The 15,727-nt window shown below is 42.1% G+C and overlaps 1 protein-coding gene across 5 annotated transcripts in view; it reads right to left on the bottom strand.

Moving 5' to 3' along the window:
• Window positions 1-15,727, bottom strand: part of itpk1a (inositol-tetrakisphosphate 1-kinase a) — a 65,357-nt gene that overhangs the window by 46,628 nt on the left and 3,002 nt on the right. For all 5 annotated transcript variants that reach the window (XM_014145058.3, XM_014145057.3, XM_082961861.1 and 2 more), the window contains one exon: window positions 8,630-8,654. In XM_014145058.3, the coding sequence (XP_014000533.2) occupies window positions 8,630-8,654 (25 nt within the window). The remainder of the gene's footprint in view (window positions 1-8,629; window positions 8,655-15,727) is intronic.

Genomic DNA, 15,727 nt, shown 5'->3' with positions numbered 1-15,727 from the left:
GGCTCTGTCAGGTTGGATGGGGAGCGTCACTTCACAGCTATTTCAGGTCTCCCCAGAGATGTTTGATCAGGTTCAAGTCCGGGCTCTGGCTGGGCCACTCAAGGATATTCAGAGAAATGTCCTGAAGCAACTCGTGTGTGTGCTTAGGGTCGTTGTCCAGTTGGAAAGTGAACTGTCGACCCAGTCGGAGGTCCTGAGTGCTCTGGAGCAGCTTTTCATCAAGGATCTCTGTACTTTGCTCCGTTCATCTTTCCTTCGAACCTAGGTAGTCTCCCAGTCCCTGCCGCTGAAAACATCCCCACATCATTATGCTGCCACCACCATGCTTCACCGTAGGTTCCCTGCAGATGTGACACTTGGCATTCAGGCCAAAGAATTCAATTTTGGTTTCATCAGACCAGAGAATCTTGTTTCTCATGGTGAGAGAGTCCTTTAGGTGGCTTTTGGCAAACTACAAACGGGTTGTCATGTGCCTTTTACTGAGGAGTGGCTTCAGTCTGGCCACGGCCATAAAGGAATGATTGGTAGAGTGCTGCAGAGATGGTTGTCCTTCTGGATGGTTCTCCCATCGCCACAGAGGAACTCTGGAGCTCTGTCAGAGTGACCATCGGGTTTTTGGTCACCTCCCTGACCAAGGCCCTTCTCCCCCGATTGCTCAGTTTGGCCGGGCAGCCAGCTCTAGGTAGAGTCTTGGTGGTTTCAAACTTCTTCCATTTAAGAATGATGGAGGCCATTATGTTCTCGGGAACCTTCAATGCTGCAGACATGTTTTGGTACCCTTCCCCAGATCTGTGCATCGACACAATCCCGTCTCAGAGCTCTACGGACAACTCATTCGACCTCATGGCTTGGTTTTTGCTCTGACATGCACTGTCAACTGTGGGACCTTATATAGACAGGTGTGCCTTTCCAAATCATGTCCAATCAATGGAATTTACAACAGGTGGACTCCAATCAAGTTGTAGAAACATCAAGGATGATCAATGGAAACAGGACGCACCTGAGCTCAATTTCACGTCTCATAGCAAAGGGTCTGAATACTTACGTAAATAAGGTACCGTTTTCGATTTGTAATAAATGTACAAAAAAAAAGTATAAACCTGTTTTTGCATTTTAATTATGGGGTATTGTGTAGCTTGATGGATATTTATTTTATTTTTAAATAAGGCTGTAATGTAACAAAATGTGGAAAAAGTGAAGGGGTCTGAATACTTCCCGAATCCACCATACTTGTCTGAAGAACACGCAAGTGGGATGGAGCAGTTGCTTTGGAAGGTATCTATACCTGAAAATACATGACCTAAGCAATTGATAGTTCATATTCAGCAGTCATAAAAGTACGCCTTATTTACTTTGAAGAAGTAAAAAAAAAAAAAAAGCTATTTTGTCAGACAGCAGCAATTTAAAGATGAGATGACCTGGAATGAAAAGTAATAGGCCTACACCACTGAAATACTTTAAAGTAATGTGAATAAATGGTTAATAAGTGATAAGCAGTAATGGGCAGTCACTACCATCATGGGACAGGTGTTAAATTGTTTTATTCTGTCGTTACAGCATTCAACCCACATAATGCATGTCTAAAAAAATATTATCGAAACCATGATTTTTTTAAAATACTCAAACAGACCCCCAAAAAGCTCAGCACTACCTGCTCAAGGGCACAGAGATTTTACTCGCCGTTTCGAACTAGCACCCTTTGGGTTACTGGCCCAACACCGAATGCTAGGCTACCTGCCACCCTACAATGTTCAGTTTGTGTCCACTTCGAGACTAGGGGCATTTAAACATGCAATTGTATACAAATATGATGAGCATGTTATATTATGTAGTACTCATGAAGCTAATTTTCATTGAGAACTTATACAAGATTTAACCACATTCTGAAAAGCACATTCTAAATTAGGGAAGAGGGTACAATTTGGGACAAAGCCTGTGTGTTGTGGAATTGGAGTGGTTCTAACCTCTGCTTAAACCCTCTTAGACACCAGTGACCTCCGCTCTGCTCCAAATATATAAACGATAGCACTCACTTCATGCAGATTGTAAGCTTAAAGAACACTTTTTTTCTAGAGCTGCCTCGGTACAATTCTATGTCCCCAGTGTTTCCCAGCTTGGTCATTACACATCCACACCCCCCCATTCCACATTTGGTTCACTCCAACACTTGATTCAACTAGTCTTCAAGCATCTGATTAGTTAAATCAGCTATGCTGGTGATTGAATAAATATCTAAACCAAATGTAGAATGGAAAAGGCCCCCAAAAATAGAGACTAACAGTCAAACACTTTAGGTACAGGCGGTCCCGGGAATCAAACCCACTTTCCTGGCATTGCAAGCGCCATGCTCTGCCAACTGATCTAAAGAAGACCAGCTCTCTAATCTCTCATTCATTCATTCATTCATTCATTCATTCATTCATTCATTCATTCATTCATTCATTCATTCATTCATTCATTCATTCATTCATTCCGGGAGCCACACAGATCATTTGTAACTCCCTAATGTTGCAATTAAAGGGCCATAAAAAGCAACATGATTGGCACCATTAAGTCATTCAAAACATGTCTTCGATCATTGACTACAATTATGGAAACCGGGTACCAAACAGACGTTGCCGTTCACTGCAGAAGTAGGATCTGCCTTCCCCAACTAATCTTTACCTTAACCCCTAGCATGTAAAAATGACCTTGGTTCAAAGTGTGTGTGTCCCCAAAATACTGCGCTTGATTGAGCTTTCCTGACCCCAATGAAACTAATTGAATAGTCCATCAGTCTTAAAATCCACCCTATATCTGTGCTTGGGGGCAATGTGGGTAGCAAGATGGTGCTGACAAAGATGGTTGCCTCGCTTTGAGCCCTTAGGAAACTATGCAGTATTTGTATTTTTTTTAATGTATTATTTCTGACATTATTAGCCCAGAAAGTCTTAAATGTTATTACATACAGCCGGGAAGAACTACTGGCTCTAAGAGCGACGTCAACTTACCAAAGTCACGACCAGGAATACGACTTTGCCGAAGCGGATCCTTTGTTCAGACCACCACCCAGGACATTGGATCTAATCCCAGAGGCCGACCCAAAACAACGTCGCCACAGAAGGGGTTGACGGAGCGGCCTCCTGGTCAGACTTCAGAGGCGTGCATACCACCCACCGCTTCCGAGTATATTACTGGCCGATGTCCTGTCTCTAGACAACAAGGTGGATGAAATTAGGGCACGAGTTGCCTTCCAGAGAGACAGAGATCGTAACATTAGCTGTTTCACGGAAACATGGCTCACTCGGGATATGTTGGAGTCGGTACAGCCACCGGGTTTCTTCATGGGTAAACATCTCTGGGAAGAAGGGCGGGGGTGTATGCTTCATGATTAATGACTCATGGTGTAATCATAACAACATACAGGAACTCAAAGTCCTTTTGTTCACCTGACCTAGAATTCCTTACAATCAAATGCCGACCACATTATCTACCAAGAGAATTCTCTTCGATTATAGTCACAGCCGTGTATATCCCCCCCACCCCAAGCAGATACCATGACAGCCCTCAAGGAACTTCACTGGACTCTATGTAAACTGGAAACCATATATCCAGAGGCTGCATTTATTGTAGCTGGGGATTTTAACAAAGCTAATTTGAGAAATAGGCTACCTAAATTCTATCAGCACAATGACTGTAGCACGCGTGCAGGCAATACACTGGACCACTACTACTCTAACTTCCGCGATGCATACGAGGCCCTCCCCCACCCACCCTTCGGCAAATCCGACCACAACTCCATTTTGCTCCTACAGGCAGAAACTCCAACAGGATGTACCGGCGACTAGAACCATTCAACGCTGGTCTGACCAATTCCATGCCTCAAGATCGTTTTGATTACGCGGACTGGGAAATGTTCCGGGAAGCCTCGTGGTTAGATTAACGAGAGTCTTGTCTTTAAAATGCTGTAAAAGTGTCATATGTTTGAGAAATTGAAGTAATAGCATTTCTAAGGTGTTTGAAAATCGCGCCACGGGATTCAACTGGCTGTTGCGTAGGTGGGACGAATTCGTCCCGCCTAACCCAGAGAGGTTAAGTACCAACGCATATTTTCAACTGGTTCTATTACCGAAATATGGTTCCTTTCCCCCCACTTTTGAGAGCATCCTGTCGGGCTGCATCACTGCCTGGAATGGCAACTGCACCGCCCTCAACCGCAAGGCTCTCCAGAGGATGGTGCGGGCTGCACAACACGTCACCAGGGGCAAACTACCTGCCCTCCAGGACACCTACAGCCCCCAATGTCAGAGGAAGGCCAAAAAGATCAAGGACAACAAATCACATTTTATTTGTCACATGCGCCGAATACAACAGGTGTAGACCTTTCAGTGAAATGCTTACCACCTGAGCCACTGCCTGTTCACCCAGCTACCATCCAGAAGATGAGATCAGTACAGGTGCATCAAAGCTGGGACCGAGAAACTGAAAAACAGCTTCCATCTCAAGGCCATCAGACTGTTAAACAGCCATCACAAACAGAGAGGCAGCTGCCAACACACACTCAAATCATTAGCCACTTTAATAAATTAATAACTAGTTTAATAATCTTTACACATCTTACATTACTCATTTCATATGTATATACTGCATTTTATACCATTTATTGCATCTTGGCTATGCCACTCAGCCATCACTCATCCATATACTTATATGTACATATTCCATCCCTTTACATTTGTGTGTATTAGGTAGTTGTGAAATTGTTAGATATTACTGCACTGTCGGATCTAGAAGCACAAGCATTTCGCTACACTCGCATTAACATCTGCTAACCATGTGTATGTGACCAATAACATTTGATTTGATGTCTACCAAAACCAGATGAAGACTGCAATGTCCCTCTTACAGTAAGCTAAAATTATTCGACCTACCAATATGATCCAATTCACATTTTTACCCTTCCTTGCAGTTTAGGTCAAAGATGAGAAATTCTATTTCAGAGTATACGGCGTATCCCCAGAGTCTTTGCAACTAGAAAGGTTATTCAACTTTCCACACAGGCCTCCATTTTGAAAACCGACTATACATGTTACATCATACGCCTGACCTCCCTGAAAACTTCAATCTGTAGTTTCACTTTTGGCAACAATTATTTATTTTTTAAATCAATTTTGACTTGGCAGGACAGAGGGTCGTCACAAATGTACTGCAAACAATGTCTTCAGTATTTGTGTGTTTTTGATGTGTGTGTGTAGGAGCTTCAATTGTGTGATTGATCGTATAGATTAACTTGAAGCACCGTTACATCATTGCAGTCAGCGTAATGGTATCAGGTGCTGTATGTGTCAAGTGTGTCAGTAGTAGTGCTGATCTAGGATCAGGTCCCCCTCGTCTAAAAAAAGGCAAAACTGAATCAAAACAGATCCTTTCAACAACAAAAAATGTGCATGGTAACACCAAGGGAGAATTGTCATGCACGGAGAAACAGCTGCGCTGATAGCGCTCTATCCAATCATACAGCAGAATCTACAGAGTGAGACAGACCTGCCCACATTATGCAGAGCCTCAGACTTGTTTGCATAAGACACACCTCGTCAATGTTGTTGAAAGAACCCTTGACCTAAACCTTTATCGAGCGGCCACTTGCTGATGTGATTGAGAGTGATCCCAAGAGTCTACCACTTTTTGGCAAAATTATAATTGAAACGATGCACGCTTGCATCACAATTGCCACTTGTCAATATTCCACATTTCAAAAGGCATTCGTGAGCATCTTGTGTCCCGCCGCGACCTGTTTTGTAATATAATTTGCTTTAGACAATGGTGGTTACTCCGCTTCGCCTCGTGGCTATGACAAAAATGTCATAACACATGGCCTCATGTATTATTGCTTAAATGAAAACACTGCCAGACAGATGCACACTACGGTAATATTTTTAAAAAACTGCACCAAAGCACTTTTCAACTCACCAGTGACTTGAAAGTTGATTTAGCTAACGTGGCCTGCCTGCTCAATATGCCTGCTAGCTTCATAGACAGATGGAACTAGCTAGAGATTTTGGGCACTGAAACAGCATGTATACTTTATTTGCATTGTTTGACAGCTTGCTGAAGTTAGACATGTTCTCATAAATCCGTCCTGAGTGCAGCAGCTGACTCGATACTCTGCAGTGCACAACTAGCTTTCTTCCATACATTTTTTTACTTGAGAAATACCGCAAAATGCCTTAGCGCAGCGTTTCCCAAACTCAGTCCTCGGGACCCCAAGGAGTGAACGTTTTGGTTTTTGCCCTAGCACTACACAGCTGATAAAAATAATCAAAGCTTGATTATTTGAATCGTCTGTGTAGCGCTCAGGTAACAACCTAAAATGTGCACCCTTTGGGATCCTAAGGACCGAATTTGGGAAACCCTGCCTTAGCGAGATGTAAAATTGAGTGACTAAGACCTCCTCAGCGACAACTTCGAAATTAATTACATTTCTTGATTTATTTTGAGGGTGAAATGTTGCTAGTAACTTAAGAGGGATTGAATTCCTTAACTACTAGAATGGCCAGGGTCATTCTGACAATGATATATCAATTGCGTAAATATTCCATATTAAATAGCAAACCTCAGGACACCAAATGTAAATCAGTAAAATGTTTCATCTCATTTTTCCTGCAGTCTGAACAGCCAAAAAGTGCATGAAATCTGACATTCCAAACCACCTTCTGCGACTTGTCTGAATGGTCAAATCTGGTTTATTTGCCTTCAAGTGGTTAGATGTTATTTAGCATATCTTGTTGCTTGCTAGCTACTCTGACAGTTTGACAAGAACAGGTGGTAGGTAGCTAAGTAGCTTGTTAATTGTTTACAAACAAATGAGTGAATGTGCTAGAAAGCTTAACAGCTACCTAGCTAGCTGTGGCTCGCCAAATAGGACTTGCTTTGGAAGTTGGATAATCTTATCTGAGGCTTTAAATGTGTTCTTAGACTGATTTTGAACATTCAAAGCAAGTGGGAAAGGCCCATGGCAGGCATTATTGTTGCCTTACCTTGCTACATAACTTGAGTGATATGAAGCGTGAGCACCAATCAGCCTACACCACTGCGCACACCCCCGTCATTACTATGACAACTAGTGTAGCCATGACAGAAAGTGACTGCCGTCTGAACACACAGATCTGATACGGTCACCTGTAACTTAACGTTTGGTCAGTATTCCATAAAGAATTTGATCATTAATGCCTTCAGTGTGAACGAGGCTTAAGACAGTTGCCTGCCCAGCTAATGTCCCATCCAAACTATACCTAAACTATATTAAAACCAATTTCAATGTGAGATTGACCCATCGTCATACACATATAGATTAAGACAAGATGAAATTGACAATGGGTGAAAATATTATCAATTGTCAAACTAAGAATGAAGAGTGATAACCAGTGCAGCGTGCATTGACAAATAAGGAATCAGCAATAGACATTTTGGGGAAAAATACCCTTTCTATTTTATTCTGTATTTATGCTGTAACATGTGTTGACTGGTAGGGCAGAGGAATAACGTGATGTCTGCTAAATTAACAAGTTGATTTCATTGCCATTGCACAGACAAAGTCCATTAAGCACAGAAACACTCAACACGCTATTCTGTTCTTTTTAAATACTAAGACTGTATTATGTTTATGACTTTTGTGATTGTGTATATTAAATGGATTTATTAGACTGGTGGCTATTGATACCCATTTTGACAGGCATGGCTCTTTGACGTAGAAACGCTCAGAAAGTTGTCTTTTGATATTGTTACGTTCTAATTGACACTAGAGAAGATTAACCAAGTGTAATTCTTCCCAAGGGGTCGTTACAGCTGTAATTCAGACCAAGACATGGCTTCCCCCGTGGTGGTATTCATACCCCACTTTGGGTGTAGTCTCCTGATCACTAAACATTGAATCATTCTTGCTAAGCAAGAACGGTTTCTCCCCTTATCAGTACTGTCACATGCGATTGTTTTCCCTGCACTCAGCCCCTCCCAAGCTTCATTATGGCACACCTCATGTCTCCTTTGTAACTAATGTTCCTATACTCGGAGTATAACAATGTTCAAAGTTTACCCCAGAATCCAACAATAGTTCTCAAAGTACTGCTAGTGTAAAATACACATATTTAGGAAAAGTCAGGGACAGGAGGGTTCAAGGTTAAAACTTAAAATTACAAACTTGAAAACAGTCAGATTAACCGTCTTGGCGGTTCTAGTGTTAATGAGGTAGCAGAAAAATACATGCAGATTTTGTGAGTTCAGCCCCCCTTTAACCTCTACACACCATCACTTTAACTCTACCTACAGGTACATACTACCTCAATTACCTCGACTAACCTGTGCGCCAGAACATTGTATAATGCCTCGCTACTGTTATTTAAATCCATTATTTTTAATCATTTGTTATTTTTTTAACTTAACACTTGTTTTTCTTAAAACTGCATTGTTGGTTAAGGGTGTGTAAGAAAGCATTTCACTGTAAGGTCTACACCTGTTGTATTCAGCGCATGTGGCAAATCAAATTGGAGTTAGGTTTGGTTCCCCATATCAGAACTGTATCTTGCATTGAAGGACAAGAAAACACCAGTATGACTGGTGTGAGGTTAGGATAAACAATCTAAATGAAACTTACCTGAACCATTTCTATGCCTCGTTTCCTAAGGGAAAAGGAGAAAAGGAATCCTCATTACAACTTTGTGGCAATAGAGAAGACATCAGATAAGTCCTTTTAACATGTCTACTGTGAGATAGCTGGCCGATACCCTCTCATATTGACAAGACAGATTGGGATATAATAAAGTTTCTTTTAAATTAAAACTTGCATGACAAACCAGCCGTAACACCCTGAATATCATCCATTTAAAAACAAATGGAAGCACAGGTGTGTGCAATCAGCTAATTAGCAAGACTTGCAAGCAGTCAGCTGAAGATTAAAGGGAAATTCCACTTAATCTAAAATTCAAACGAACCAGTATTGGTTGAGCTGATTGGAAAAGATACTGGATTTACATGTGATAATGAATTGACAAACACAAATACAGTCAAACTACAGTGAAGGCTACTCCTTCATATTTTTCTGAAATGACTACGCAGTTAAAAAAAGTCAAAGGGATTTTATGAAAACAGGCTCACGGATTTATTCAACAATGTACACTGTACTGCATCAGGACTCTGGAAAACAGTGGCTATTGTTACAGAGTGGACTATCCTGCGACATAAATTTTGTCACAAGACCTGTACCATGATCATCAGATCAAAAACCGAAAGGTGTTTGATAGAAAAGGAGAACATATCGAAGCACTACTATGTTGGTATACAGAGCCTTCAGAAAGTATTCATACCTCTTAAAACTTATTCCACATGTGTGATACAACCTGAATTCAAAATGGATTAAATATATGCGCCCCCATCTACACACAATACCCCGTAATGACAAAGTGAAAACATGTTTTTAGAAATGTATTGTAAAAGGAAATACAGAAACCTAAATTTACATGAGTATTCACACCCCTTTGCTATGACACTCTAAATGGAGCTCAGGTGCATCAATTTCCTTTGATCATCCTTGAGACGTCACTACAACATGGTTGGAGTCCACCTGTGGCCAATTCAATTGTTTGGACATGATTTAGAAAAGACACCCACCGGTCTATATAAGGTCCCACAGTTGAACGTGTCAGACAAAACTACACCACGAAGTCCAAGGAACCGTCTGTAGATCTCAGAGATGTAATTGTGATGAGGCATATATCTGGGGAAGGGTATAAAACAATTTCTAGAGTGTTGAAAGTTTCCAAGAGTACAGTAGTCTCCATCATTGGGAAACTACTCAGACTGCCTAAAGCTGGCCATCCAACCAAACTGTGCAACCGGTCAAGGAGGAGACCAATAACCTAATGACCACTGATAGAACTACAGAGTTGCTTGGCTGAGATGGGAGAACCTCCCAGAAGGACAACAGTCTCTACAGCACTTCACCAATCTGGGCTTTATGGGAGAGTGGCCAGATGGAAGCTACTCCTGAGAAAATGGCACATGACAGCACGTCTGGAGTTCGCAAAAAGGCACGTGAAAGACAGCACATAAGGCAAGATTCTGTGGACTGATACAAATTGAACTCTTGCCTGAATGCAAAGCACTGTGTCTGGAGAAAACCAGGCACACCTCATTACCCACTTGTGCTCCCGAGTGGCACAGCAGTCTAAGGCACTGCATCTCAGTGCTAGAGGAGTCACTACAGACACCCTGGTTTGAGTCCAGGCGGTATCACAACCGGCCGTGATTGGGAGTGCCAAGGGCGGCTCACAATTGGCCAAGCGTCGTCCTAGTTTGGCCGGTGTAAACTGTCAATGTAAATAAGAATTTGTTCTTAATGGACTTGCCTGGTTAAATAAAAGGTTACTTTAAAAAAATATATATATATAAAACCATCCCTAACTCGAAGCATGGTGGTGGCAGCATCATGCTATAGGGATGCTTTTCAACAGCAGTGACTGGGAGACTGGTAAGGATAGAGGGAGCAATGAATGGAGCAAAAGACAGGCAAATCCTTGAGAACCTGCTTCAGAGTAAAAATGATCTTAGACTGGGGCAAAGATTTACGTTCCAACAGAACAATGACCAAGCATACAGTCAAAGCAATGCTGGAATGGCTTCAGAACAACAAAGTTAAAAAGTCCTTGAGTGGCACAGCCAAATCCAAAATCTGTGGAAAGACTTGAAGATTGCTGTTGACCGCCGCTCCACATCTAACGTAACAGAGGTTGAGAAAATCGGCACGGAAGAAAATCCACAAATCCAGATGGGTATGTCTGTATCAGTTTTGCACAATACTCAAAGATATAATCACCGCCAAAGGGGCTTTTGCAAAGTATTGACTCAGGATTGTGAATAATTGTAAATTAGATATGCATTTAATTTTTTATAAATTTGCAAAATAACTTGAAACATTGCCACTATCATTATGGGTTATTGTGTGTAGATGGGTGAGGGGAAAAATATACATTTAATCCATTTTGAATTCGGGCTGTAACATTTTGCTAGGTTGCTTCTGGCAATATACAAAATGAGCAGCATCCTATTCTGACAGTCAAAGTACCAAAATATTTCCCCCAAAAATAAACCAGTTTAGGGGACACTTCAACCACAGGTGTCTTTGTGACTGACAAATACCATGAGAAACCCTTCTCCAATAAATCCACAAAGCTATGACAATGGAATAAATGTCTTGTTACATAACCAGGAAATGCATAACAACCAGCAAATGAATTGTATTCAGCGCACACCAATTTAAAACGGTCAATGAATTATTTGAATTGGAATGAAATGCTCAAATTGACTAGAAAAGAAATGAGTGTCAAACACACAGCAATGTAATGAGTACAGAGCATCATGCTACAAATACTAAAGCCTCAAAACCAAACAATCAGCACCTAGCATTAGCATCCATGTGAGTTGTCTGATGATTCTTCATTGCACTGTCAAGCAAGGGGTTAAGCCTTTACTGAATATGCTCTTGGCTAGATGTGTATTATTGATGTAATAGATATGCAAGAGTCTCAAATTATATATTTTACAACATGACAATTGGGACATGCTTTTATTTAGGTCAGGGATGGGCAACAGTCCTCGGGGGCCAATTTATGTCACTTTATCCGCAGCCCTTGCTAACACACCAGACTCCAATAATCGACTAAATCATGATCTTCAGTTTTGAATGCAGTTAGATTCAAATCAGCTGTGTTTACTAGGGATGGGGAAAAAGTGTGACCCCACTCCGGCCCCCCGAGGACTGAACGGGTTTCCAGGCAAGATCTGGGTCAGCCCAAGAAGACGGTCATCAGGCGGTGGGGTTTAGCGTGGAATGGTTTGGTCCACCCACAAAAACAGCTAGGGACAGCAGGGCCCCGCACATTCAGTACACCATGTTGTGGAACATATAAAAATATGCATATATTGTGTAGAACAGACATGCCGCTGACATCTAGACTAAAGAATCATGTGAGCTCTATTTGTAGCAATTTTAACAGCAACTTACAGGAAGTTGCACCCTCTTGAAAGCAATGACAGTGTTTGTTTACATTTACAAACATTGGAGAAAAACAAGCTTATATTATAGATTCTCGTGGGGTGTGACAGTTGAACTAGTTCATGAGGCATTTACAAAAGTTAGTGCATTCAGAAAGTATTCAGACCCCTTGACTCTTTCCACATTGTAACGTAACAGCCTTATTCTAAAATGTATTAAAATGGTCCCCCCCCCCCTTATCTACACACAATATCCCATGACAAAGAAAAAAAACAGGTTTAGAAAATGTTCGCAAAAGTATTAAAAATAAAACAGATACCTTATTTACCTAAGTATTCAGACCCTTTGCTGTTTCTACAACTTGACTGGAGTCCACCTGTGGTAAATTCAATTAATTGGACATGATTTGGAAAGGCACACAGCTATCTATATAAAGGTCCCACAGTTGACAGTGCATGTCAGAGCAAAAGCCAAGCCACGAGGTCGAAGGAATTGTCCGTAAAGCTCTGAGACAGGATTGTGTCGAGGCACAGATCTGGGAAAGGTTATCAAAAAATATCAGTAGCATCGAAGGTCTCCAAGAACACAGTGGCCTCCATCATTCTTAAAATTGAAGAAGTTTGTAACCGCCAAGACTCTACCTAGAGCTGGCCACCCGGCCAAACTGAACAGTCGGGGGGGAAAGGGCCTCGGTCAGGGAGATGACCAAGCACCTGATGGACACTGACAGAGCTCCAGAGTTTCTCTGTGGAGATTGTCCTTTTGGAAGGTTCTCCAACCATCTCTGCAGCACTCTACCAATCATTCCTTTATGGTAGTGGCCAGACTGAAGCCACTCCTCAGTAAAAGGCACATGACAGCCGACTTGGAGTTTGCCAAATGGCACCTAAAGACTCTCAGACCATGAAAAACAAGATTATCTGGTCTGACGAAACCAAGATTGAATTCTTTGGCCCGAATGCCAAGCATCAGGTCTGGAAGAAACCCAGCACCATCCCTACGGTGAAGCATGGTGGTGGCAGCATAATGCTGTGGGGATGTTTTTCAGCGACATGGACTGGGAGACTAGTCAGGATTGAGGAACAGAGTACAGAGAGATCCTTGATCCACTCCAGAGCGCTCAAGACCTCAGACTGCGGCGAAGGTTCACCTTCCAACAGGACAACGACCCTAAGCACACAGCCAAGACAACACAGGAGTGGCTTCGGGACAAGTCTCTGAATGTCCTTGAGTGGCCCAGCCAGAGCCCAGACATGAACCTGATCAAACATCTATGGAGACCTGAAAATAGCTGTGCAGCGATGCTCCCCATCCAACCTGATAGAGCTTGAGAGGATCTGCACTGAAGAATGAGAAACTCCCCAAATACAGGTGTGCCAAGCTTGTAGCGCCATACCCAAGAAGACTCAAGGCTGTAATCACTGCCAAAAGTGAGTACTGAGTAGTGTCTGAATACTTACATAAAATGTGATATTTCAGTTATTTATTCTTAAAAATGTGGGGGGAAAAAACATTATGGAGTATTGTGTAGATTAAGACAAAAAACAAATTTGATCCATTTGGGTAAGGCTGTAACGTAACAAAATGTAGAAAAAGTTGCGGTCTGAATACTTTCCGAATGCACTGATTGATTCTTGAAGAATATTCTTAATTTTTAAAGTCAAAACATTTAGCAACTATCAAGTGGCAAGTTTTAGCATGTGTATGCCCCACGTGGTCTTGTTGAATTAAACTTGTTTCTGACAGTATGAACACAATACCACAGTTCAGAAGGTAGGGACTCCCTCAATTTTATTCCATAGGTTGGGATCCGCATTATGCAGCGGTTGCAAAAGCATATTTTTCACTGGCTGTCCAATAGTTAAAAACAAAAATTGATAGGCAGCTTAAAAGTTAAGCAATTCAGCCATTGGGTTAAAATACACACATATTTGTTAACAGTCATCCACCACAAATCGGTAAGGCGCAAATAGCTAAATGAGAGCAGCAGTGCGACAATGTGCCATGTCGATATCAATAATAAGTGATATCCATTTCTTCCCATAGGCTACACCACTGTTGTTGTCCTTACCTCCAAGCGTTTACTCAACTCCGATATCTTTGGATGCCGACAGCCGTTGCACCATTGGAAGATCTAGCTTGGACTGTAGCCTAGAAAAGCCTATTCCTGCTCTTTTCCCGCGATCCATCAAATGCATTTGGTGTGTCAAAGTGGTCTCTGACTCAACATGCGCCTTTTTTCAAATGCTGATTTGAAAGTCATTGAGAAAACAGAACGTTGAACGATTTTTTCGCAAACATCCTGTCTGAATTTAAATGCAATCTAAAATGTAGCTATAATCTGATTACAATATTTTAGCTGGTAATTTAACAGATTACATTCAGTTAAAAACATTTTTTTTTTTAATAATCCATTACTCCAACCCTGCACTCATTACCAGGTTATGGATTCATTTCCTCATTTCTTTTACAATATCCTGACATTCTAAAAGCAAATATTTTGAAGGAAAAGGGTCTGGATTTTTATTATCTTGTTTGTTTGCTGTCCACTTGAGTCACTGGCAGTATTGCTAAAGGACAGATTGAAAATGACTGTGGGGCAGGGGTGGTCCAAAAATAGGGGATGGTTGTCAAACTTAATTTTTTTGCTTTGGGAGGGTTGTGTGTTATATATAATATTTTTTACCCTTTTTTTCTGCCCAATTTCGTGGTATCTAATTGGTACTTAGTCTTGTCTCATCGCTGCAACTCCCGTAAGCACTCGTGAGAGGCGAAGGTCGAGAGCCATGCATCCTCCAAAACACAACCAAGGCGCACAGGTTCTTGACACATGCCCACTTAACCTGGAAGCCAGCCGCACCAATTTGTCGGAGGAAACACTGTACACCTGGCGACCATGTCAGCGTGAACTGCGGCCGGCCCGCCACATGAGTCACTAGTGCCTGATGGGACAAGGACAGCCCTGCCGGCCAAACCCTCCCCTAACCCAGACAATGCTGGGCCAATTGTGCGCCACCCCATGGGTCTCCCCGTCACGAACCCAGAACCTAGTGGCACAGCTAGCACTGCGATGCAGTGTCTTAGACCACTGCGCCACTCGGGAGGAAATTTTGGTGGAGTTGGAATAATGGTCTGGGGCTGTTTCTCATGGTTTGGGCTAGGCCCCTTAGTTCCAATGAAGGGAAATCTTAACACTACAACATACAATGACATTCTAGACAATTCTGTGCTTCCAACTTTGCGGAAGACCCTTTCCTGTTTCAGCATGACAATGCCCCCGTGCACAAAGAAAGGTCCATACAGAAATGGTTTGTCGAGATCGGTGTGGAAGAACTTGATTGGCCTGCAGAGCCCTGACCTCAACCCCATCAATCACCTTTGGAATGAATTGGAACGTCGACTGCGAGCCAGGCCTAATCACCCAACATCAGTGCCCGACCTCACTAATGCTTGTGGCTGAATGGAAGCAAGTCCCAGAAGCAATGTTCCAACATCTAGCGGAAAGCCTTCCCAGAAGAGTGGAGGCTGTTATAGCTGCAAAGGACAGGACCAACTCCATATTAATGCCCATGATTTTGTAATGAGATGTTCGACGAGTATCCACATACCTTGGGTCATGATTGATATCCATTTCTTTACTGACAAATAAAATCAATCCAAACTGTTCAGTGGCCAGTTGATGAATGGAAAGAGACCTGTTAA

The sequence above is a fragment of the Salmo salar genome, chromosome 15 (genome assembly GCF_965601325.2).
Source record: "Salmo salar chromosome 15, fSalSal1, whole genome shotgun sequence".
NCBI lineage: Eukaryota > Metazoa > Chordata > Actinopteri > Salmoniformes > Salmonidae > Salmo > Salmo salar.
Note: the sequence above shows the minus strand (reverse complement) of the source record. Positions and strands in the feature narration are given on the sequence as shown.